The sequence below is a fragment of the Glycine max genome, chromosome 15, assembly GCF_000004515.6.
Source record: "Glycine max cultivar Williams 82 chromosome 15, Glycine_max_v4.0, whole genome shotgun sequence".
In the NCBI taxonomy this organism is placed as follows: domain Eukaryota; kingdom Viridiplantae; phylum Streptophyta; class Magnoliopsida; order Fabales; family Fabaceae; genus Glycine; species Glycine max.
This window is the reverse complement of record NC_038251.2, coordinates 23,697,344-23,706,650: the sequence shown is the minus strand read 5'-3', so window position 1 is coordinate 23,706,650 and position 9,307 is coordinate 23,697,344. Positions and strand designations below refer to the sequence as shown.

Below are 9,307 nucleotides of genomic sequence, written 5' to 3'. Positions count from 1 at the left end.
TTTATGAAAGTGGGGGAAAGAACAGTTTGCGGGGAAATTTTTGTGAACAACAATGCACATGAGAAAGCGAAAACCGCAGCAATGCTGTTTAATCACTCGTTACGTATGGGAAATAACAAGGCTTGATTCTTGAGTAGGTCACTATAGAAAGGTAAAAAGTCCATGGACACATGAGTGTGTCATAGATACAAAGAAAAGAGAGATAAGTAATTGATATAATTAGAAATGATATGTGATAAGAAGAAAAAAATAGAAAAAATAAGGTGTCAAAAACAGGTTTAGGAGTAAAACCACTAAAACGGCACCCTAAAAATGCGAATGAAGCATTGTGCTCCAATCACAGGCACCAAAGCATTGCATAAACTGCACATAGCCACCAAATTTACTGTTCTTATTTATTATAAGACCTTTGTAAATCCACAAATAAGGTTCTTCCAAACATCCACCGATCCGTTATAAAGCACAATATAAACAGTTCACTGTTTCTGAACTAATTCTACACAGAGAATATTTAGATTAAAGCTGAGAGCTCAAAAGTACTTTCACTCTCAAAATAACAAATTTTCCCATCTTCATTTGTGCATTAGAATTCACAAAGGTACTTTTTAAACTTCAATCCAAACATAACCTCATCAGTACATATATCACATGTCGGTAGTAAGATTGGTGTGAGACCTAGAAATTTGCTTTCTGCAACAAGTCATTAAGAACAATTTCCATACAGTGGATTCAATCTTAGAAGGAGCTTTGGATTTTTAATGTGCTTGTTGTAAATTGAAAATAAGGAACATTTGATGGTTTCAAAAGTATGCTAGAAACTGAAAGAAGAATTTCCAAAGTCCAAACTCTCCTATCGAGGTTGGCTTACAGAGTAAAGTAGAATTAGGTAGTGAGAAAAGGCACAGTAGCTCACTAGTGTCTAATAACTCAAACTTTTACTAAGGTGAAACCAAAGTTCAAATATAGCTGTGAATAAATAAAAATTAATGGGCCAGATAGAGAGAGAGGTTCCAGAGTAGAGGAAAGGCGTCTAAGAAAGGAACATTCCCCACTAAAACATCTTCCTAAACTTGATTCAAGTCACGTCACTTGCATTGAAAGAGTGTGTGGTCTTGGTCTGAACCCAAGAGGTATTCGACCTCCAAAGCTACAAATGAATTCGATAAACTTGGTCATAGATCTTCCAAAACAGATTTGAGAGATGTGGACTTTATTATAGAGGATTAAGAACTCAAGTGCTGGTTAAACTTCACCAAGATGATTCTTTGGTCAGTGCAGAACTAGTTCCCTAAGAATGAAAGGAAAACCCTCAAAAGTTTTCTATTCCAAATTCAAACTCAATCAAAACTGTTGTTTTAGGTATAAAGAGGTTATTTACAATCTAGAGAAGTGCTAGCAATACACTCTTTCTAACACACTGTGGGGCAAAGGCAGATCTATGGTCATGTGGTGTTATTCTCTTTGTTTTAATGGCTGGCTATTTGCCCTTTGAAGAAACCAATCTATCAGCTTTATATAAAAAGGTGATTTTCACTCCATATCTATTTCTTTCTGTTCACCTGAGTGAACTCGGTTCACATTCTTCCTGATGTTGCTGTTGGAGAGCATCACATTTTGATCTTCTCAAACATTTATTATAGTTATAATCAGTGGATTAAATGGAAATATTCCATTACTAATAAGATTTAATTGAGTTTTTGTACCCTAATTGCTCCCTTATTTGATTATAAATAGAGAGCACGTGTGTGGGTATTACACACAGCATTCAGATATATCATTCTTGTAATTTTATTTTGTTTTCTTTGTTAAATAAGGTACCTTTTATGAATTAGATGATAATAAGCTAACTGAAGCTGTCTACAAAACTCATCATATAGACTTTTGTGAATCAAAAGGACCTTTAACATATTTTCTTCTCACAGTCCATTGTATTTTGTTAACACCAACTACTACTGCCACTATGATACCCTACTCCCTGCGGAGAGGAGTTAAGTTACATGTTTCTGTGGAAATTTCTAAGTTGAAGCCTGATATGACAAAAATTGAAGTAATTGGTGCATTTTTCCTTCAGTGCAGTCCATATTTTCTGTTTCATGATAGGTGCTGCCTTGTGTGTTTCTTTTTCTTTTCTTTTCTTTTCCCCATTTTGGTTGACAGATTTTCAAGGCCGAGTTCATGTCTCCTCCATGGTTCTCTTCAAGTGCAAAGAAGCTAATCAACAAAATCCTTGATCCCAATCCTGCCACTGTATGACCTTGTGTTTTCTTTGTTTAATTTTATTATACTCTAGTACTAATCTAGTGTTTAACAAATACTCTTACTTTTCCCTCCATTTCACCAAATATATTATTATTAACAACCTGTATCTGTTTTTCTTTTAATAATATGAAACAGCGGATTACATTTGCTGAGGTCATTGAGAATGACTGGTTCAAGAAGGGATATAAGCCACCCGTATTTGAACAGGCTAATATTAGTCTTGATGATGTAGATTCTATTTTCAGTAATTCTACGGTAAGTATTTGATTTATCTGTTAATATTGGCTAAATTTTGTTCATCAAAGCTTTGGATTCTAACCTCTATCTCAATGTCACTGTGGTACACAGGATTCACAAAATCTTGTTATAGAGAGGCGCGAAGAGGGGCCCATGGCACCTGTGGCACCTGTGACTATGAACGCCTTTGAGCTTATCTCTAAATCTCAGGGCCTCAATCTTAGTAGTCTTTTTGAGAAGCAAATGGTATGTCTCTTTATAAGAAAATGAGTTGTATACTTTTCTCCTATTAGAGCTTGTCATCCTAGAAATTTAACATGGAATGGGTTGAGGAAATGAAAAAAAAAATGTCTTATGAGAACTTATCAAATTACATTGTGATCGGATCACAAGTACTATTTTCCTTTCATTTCTTTTTTCATTTTCCCTTTTCACACCATCATGTTTTGCTATTTGTTGATTACAATTACAAGTTGCATGAATCAAGAATGCAGTTTTTGAATATAATGCTCAAGGTTAGTTGTATTTTTTGACAACTAGGGACTAGTTAAAAGGGAAACACGGTTCACATCCAAATGTTCAGCAGATGAAATAATTTCAAAAATTGAGAAAGCTGCAGGACCCCTGGGTTTTGATGTTAAGAAGAACAACTGTAAGGTAAAAAAATTTATACTATATAACTTATCTATTTAGTTAATAACTCAGTAATATTGGGGATAATTTCCAGCAAAAATAACTTGGCAATATCTTATTTTGCACTTCAGTTAAAGATTGAAGGCGAAAAGACTGGACGCAAAGGTCATCTATCTGTAGCCACTGAGGTATATGTTCTCAAAGTTTGCTTTCATGATCAGGGGTGTCCTTCACATTAATTTATATTCAGGATTCGGGACTATTTCTAATGCTTGAAGTGTTGCTTTCCAGATCTTAGAGGTTGCCCCTTCACTATACATGGTTGAGCTGCGTAAGTCTGAAGGAGATACTCTCGAATTTCACAAGGTAAGTTTAATGCACAAATTAATATGTATGTATTTGTATATGAAAGTGAAATTAATACCTATGCATTATCACTACTTGTCTAGTGGTTTCAGAGTAGCCAGCCATGGACACCATCCTAGTTTCCTATATTGTCACCTGCTTCCACCAGTTAGTGAATGTTGTCAGCTATTATAGCGAGAGAAATGTTGGGAACATACTCTTTTAAATATTCTATACTATTGGTATATTATTGGTTAAATTTGTTGAAAATCATAAAAAATTGAGTCCTATTTCTTATTTAAGGAGTCTTTTATAATTTTGTAGTTTTCAATAAATTTTTAACCCATTAGAGTGTGTGTTGCTAGCACTCTTATTATATCAATAAAACCAATACAATATAAAACTCCATTCAACTTAGTTGAAATGGTCAAAAAGTGTCTCCTTTCCCACAGGTGTTCTTGCAAAACATTTTTGGGAAATGCTAGGTGCACCCAACAATATTGCTGGTGCACCCAACAATTTATTGAATGGGCCATTTTGCCCTTCATTAAAAAAGTTAAATAAAACATTTAAAAAGTTTTCCCTCTCCTCTCCCGAAATCATTCATGCCTTCTTCTTGCTTCTGCTTTTCTTCCCTCTTCCGCGAGCCTGCGTTTTCTCCTCTCCGCGAGCCCGACTGCTGCTTGTTTCGCTTGGACGCCATTTCCGTTCGAGGTAGGTGTCCCTAACCTTCCATTTGCTTTTATTATGCACTATAGTTGTAGCATTTAGGGTAGGTTAGAAGAACCTTAGGTTAGCGGAACCTTAGGGTAGAAGACGCCGGAAAAAATGGGCAAGGGGAGCTTACGGTGGTGCCTTCCGGAAGATTTCCAGAAGAAGGGTTCTTCCGGAAGTAATGAAACGTCTTCCGGAAGTACTGGTCTTCCGGAAAGCTCTCGAAACACCTCTTCCGGAAACTTTCCGGAAGAAGTAGTTCTTCCGGAAACTTTCCGGAAGAAGGGACCCTTTTTCATGTTCAAGTACCCATGTTTGGGATTTTTTTCCGTGGGTGTGCCAGTGTCGTGAGATAATGGAGGGTGGCTATTTCTCATGTTTGGACGTCAAAGAACCCAAAAAAATTATTCCCGTTCCCTGGTTTCGTCAAATAACACCTAAAAACAAAGCCAGAAAATCCAAAAAAATAGGAAATGGACCCTTTTTCATGTTCAAGTACCCATGTTTAGAATTTTTTTCCGTGGGTGTGCCAGTGCCGTGAGACAATGGAGGGCGGCTATTTCTCATGTTTGGACGTCAAACAACCCAAAAAAATTATTCTCGTTCTCCGGTTCCGTCAAATAACACCTATAAACAAAGCCACGAAATCCAAAAAAATAGGAATCCAACCCTTCTAACAATTAATTTTTTGGACCATTGAAACAACACATTCAACTTTATTATGGAAATTAAACACGCCGTAAACAGATAAATGTTACATCAACGAAAAAGAAAAAAAATAAACATCGCATTCAGTTGTTTAGCGATGTCCCAGTGACATTGTATTCGATTTTCACAACATATTTAGTAAAGACAGTTAAAATTTTTATTGGTCCATATTTTTTTCAGTAGTTAGATTGTACTAACACCTTCAGCAGTTCTTCGTTGGTCCTCAGCTCATTTATTTCATATTTTATAAGCGTATCTGAATATTCAAAGCGACCTGGTTGGCGGAAAAACAATCGTCTTACCGTTTGTGATTCGTGAATTTCAAGAGGGGGAATCCCTTTAGGTGCAACTTGCTTTATTAAATTCTTCAGTTCATCGATGGTACATGTTGAAGGAATTTGAAATTTCTTAGGATTTTTTCTTGTGAACACGCATCCAACAAATTTGTTCTGCGGTGGCATGTTCCATTTTCCGTTGTAATACAGGATTGCATCATGAGTACGAGACATAGTGCGTTGAAGTAAGTTTATTATTTCATCTGGTCTTCTTTCAACGATGCATAATAACTCAATCAGACCAACACAAGAAAATTGATCATTACAAATTAACATTGTGTTGACATCGTCATTATTTATCAATTTCATACACTGAAAGCGAATTTGGTTACCTGTATCGGTGAATGGCTTCCGGTAGTGAATTTCATCCAAAAATTGTTTTTCGGATAGCTAAAGGGTATTGTGTATTCTAGTTTTTAGGCTTGCAAAATCACAGTTGTTTGGTACTCGAATGGGCACCGGAGTTGAAGTTTGGAAGTAAACACCAGTATCATTGTGAATAATTGATCCATTTGGAAAAATGAAAGCCAACCTTGAGTTGACAGTCGTCTGACTGCTAGTTTCTCCTAAAAATGTCATACTTTGTGTATCAATTGGGAGACTATTTGAAAGCAAGATAATGTGTGATTTATTAGTCGTGTCTGCTATATATATAGATGATTGTGACCGAGCGATTGCTTAACTTTGTTTAAAAAAAAATAGACACGCGTGAACATTTTCGTGTTTATGTTTCCTTCAGAATGTGTAGTCAAGTCAGTCAATGTGTTGTCGCGCTCAAATTTTAATACGCATGCATGTCATTATGTGTTGTCAATTATGACAATGATGTATGCTATACGCGTAAATGATTTTTGTTGGACCGACAATTTTTTTGCTTAACCAAACGAGTACTTAATAATATTAATTAGTTAGTAATGGGTTACAACAAATTATATCGCATAATTAATACAATTACATAAACAATGCATGTTTAGTCTTCATTTAGGTCGACATAGTGTCTTTTGAATGACATTAAGCTTGTGTATTGTTGCATTCTACTAATATATGGAATTGTCCACTGCTTTGCCTGAGAATAACAATTGTTTGACCACAACAACGCTGGAGGTGGTAAGGGACAATGATCTTTCAAATAAACCTGTTGTACATGAACAAAGATTATATCATGCGGTGACCGTGTCAAATGAACCAGCGAAGTCATTGCATAATTGTTATACTAACTATATTCAATGTACCTGAACAAAATGATTTCCAAACACGTGACCAACACATATCATGCGGTGCCTAGAAGAATCAGGTGGTGGTTGACTTCTAATAGGAAAAAATGTCATGCTTTGTTGTCGGGACAACGATACAAGGATTATATTATACCATGATGCAATCACATATCCCATCTCCGTTATATCCATCCACTTGTCCACACTAACCTGAATCAACCAAACATACACATGTAAGTAATTTAAAGTTTGTTATTAAAAAAATTAACCTAAAAACATACCTTCGAAAACCCATCAACAAGTAGGGACAACTTTAATTGTTCAAATCTCTCTGTGCCACCGAAGAGGTTCATGTACTCATACGACCACCTGTCAAGTTCTTTAATCAATTCATTACGCACTAATGACCACGAATCTTCCCCCATACCTAATAAAGCGGCAATGGACCGATATCCACAGTTACCGTCCGCTTTGACATCCACAACGTCACGATTGAAACCTTGAATGAATGGGGCAAATTGATCCAACATCAGGATGATCCTTGTTGGCTGAGGCGGTTCAGAACATGATGCACTACGTTTGACTGGAGAGTTGTTGCTTTGAACAGAATGAAAAGCATCAACATACTCCCAGTAAGACGGATCATGCTTTGTGGATCTTTGACTTCTTTTCATCGGTTTCTTCGGTGCACCTTTAGTGTTGACCTTTGACGGAGGAGAGCACATAAAGTTATGATCAGGGTATGCAATTTCTCGGAGTTTACTCTTAAGAGTTACTTTGCCAGACGCATCAAGTTCATCAAACCTTTTAGATATGGTCTCTATCTCTTCCTTGATGTTGACTTTCGTCTCACATAACTTTTGGTCTGAAAAGCAAAGTCTCCTCCAGAACATATGGACTGAATTCAATGGGATGTTGCCAGCAGTATACCTACAAAGCTCACATGCACAAGGAAGATCGTGTGTGCTTCTCATCACACAACCACAAGAAGAAGGATTGTTGCCGAGATAATGTAGACGGTCAACCTCAAAAGCAATCTGATTTAAAGCGTTCCTTGAAATCATCCCAAGAAGCCTCTTGTATAAGGTTTTTTTATATACATGTCCAACCACATGCGTATTGGTTTCAAAGGATGCTTTAATTTTGACGTGTTGCAGCGTGATCATGTTGTTCATGGCATCCCAAACACTACATAGGTCTCCAACGCTATTTTGTAGTACTCTTTTGAGAGCCCAATGAGCTGATTCAACCATACATTTAAAATACACAACAAACATGAAAATATACAACAATTAAATACCATTTATTACTAATCCTTACTAACAAATAAAATCAGTTCTTAATACCTGTTTATTGTTGTGTTGCCTAGTTGCATGACCTTATTCGTCCATGCTGTAATAAATTTTTCCTTGTGGGGGATAATCCATGTGTCGTTAACATAGTCAGTGAACATCGGCCAAGGCGAACAAGCAACTTGAAGCTTCTGAAGTGACTCATGGAACTGGTGTTCGGATGAACAATCAATCAAAGTACCTCAGTTATCCATTACATAGTCCCACACATTTTTTTCACCGATTAAAGATTTGCACTTCGCCTTCACATTCTTATCGATATGAAACCTACACAACAAATTTGTAGACTCGGGGAACACAGTTTTCACTGCATTCATCGGTGTTAGGTCTCTGACAATGACAATAACAACAGGGAGGCGATCGTTTCTTAAAAATAGGCCTCGAAATCGTTCCAAAGCCCATACAATATTATTAACACGCTCAGTCTCCAGATATGCAAACCCAGCAGAGAATGTCATCGTCATTGGTGTCACTCCAACAAAGTCAAATAGTGGGAGTCTATACCTATTTGTTTTGTAGGTATTGTCTATAAAAAACACCAGATGACATGCATTGCATAACTTTATTGCATCTGGGTGACACCAAAACAGATTACGCACCACAACTTCATGCTTCAATCTATGCCAATGAATGTATTGATCACGTTCGAGAAACTTCATCAGATGTTGCATTTCGGTATCAGCTCCTCTTATTTAAGAACAATATGCACTTCTTGCATTGTAAATTTGCTTTATCGTGGTGCAACTGTTGGCATTGTGTTCCTTCAACGTTAGCAAGATGTTTTATGGTTTCACCATCAACTTTGTCATATCAGCAATAATTTTCTTTTCTTTCTTAGTCAATCGCCCAGCGTATGGATGTCCAACTAAGGACTTGACCAATTCATGATTGTGAATCCCACAGATCAACTTCACCATCCAACCTTCCCCTCCATGCACTGGTTTCCAACGAAGCCTGAAGGGACAACCACATTTCCTACTCCCAGTGTCTTTTCTAACGAATTCTTTATTTCTACACTTGTACGTACTATTCCTTTCACACCTAATTAAGACAAATGAACTTCTTCCTCTATTGTCGGTATTTGTGTCAGACCTCATAATCACTGCAACAAATCCATTTTCATGGGCAACTGTTCGAGCCCATTGCAAAACATCATCTCGAGTACCAAATACATACAACACAATCCAAACATATTAATTTTTATACAAAACATCAATTCAACCAAATGACTCAAATTATCTATCATTACCTGAGACGTATTAAAAGCATTTGAACAATCCACATGTGGTTCATTCACCCCACATTCTTCTTCATTATCATAATCATAATCCATATGAACTTCTTGTGACATCGTATAGTCATACCTCCATTGATATTTGTCCATCTTAAGGACATGCATCATACACAAGTACATTCAAATTATCATATAATCACATCCAAAAATTTACTACATATTAACTAACAAACATAATAACAGGACATATGCATCATATGAAACGGTGGAGGAGCT

The 9,307-nt window shown here is 36.5% G+C and overlaps 1 protein-coding gene across 2 annotated transcripts in view; it reads left to right on the top strand.

Annotated features, from left to right (window-relative positions):
- The first annotated feature begins 785 nt into the window (after window positions 1–785).
- LOC100788366 (CBL-interacting serine/threonine-protein kinase 23) overlaps window positions 786–9,307 on the top strand; it is an 18,864-nt gene continuing 10,342 nt past the window's right edge. Inside the window, exons 1-8 of one of the 2 annotated variants that reach the window (XM_006597880.4) lie at window positions 786–1,523; window positions 2,158–2,247; window positions 2,395–2,514; window positions 2,608–2,742; window positions 3,037–3,153; window positions 3,261–3,317; window positions 3,421–3,495; window positions 3,579–5,504. In XM_006597880.4, coding sequence (XP_006597943.1) covers window positions 1,470–1,523; window positions 2,158–2,247; window positions 2,395–2,514; window positions 2,608–2,742; window positions 3,037–3,153; window positions 3,261–3,317; window positions 3,421–3,495; window positions 3,579–3,614 — 684 coding nt within the window. In that variant the 5' untranslated portion in view covers window positions 786–1,469 and the 3' untranslated portion in view covers window positions 3,615–5,504. Of the gene's footprint in view, window positions 1,524–2,157; window positions 2,248–2,394; window positions 2,515–2,607; window positions 2,743–3,036; window positions 3,154–3,260; window positions 3,318–3,420; window positions 3,496–3,578; window positions 5,505–9,307 lie in introns of those variants that run through there. The other variant, XM_006597879.4, reaches the window with a different exon arrangement.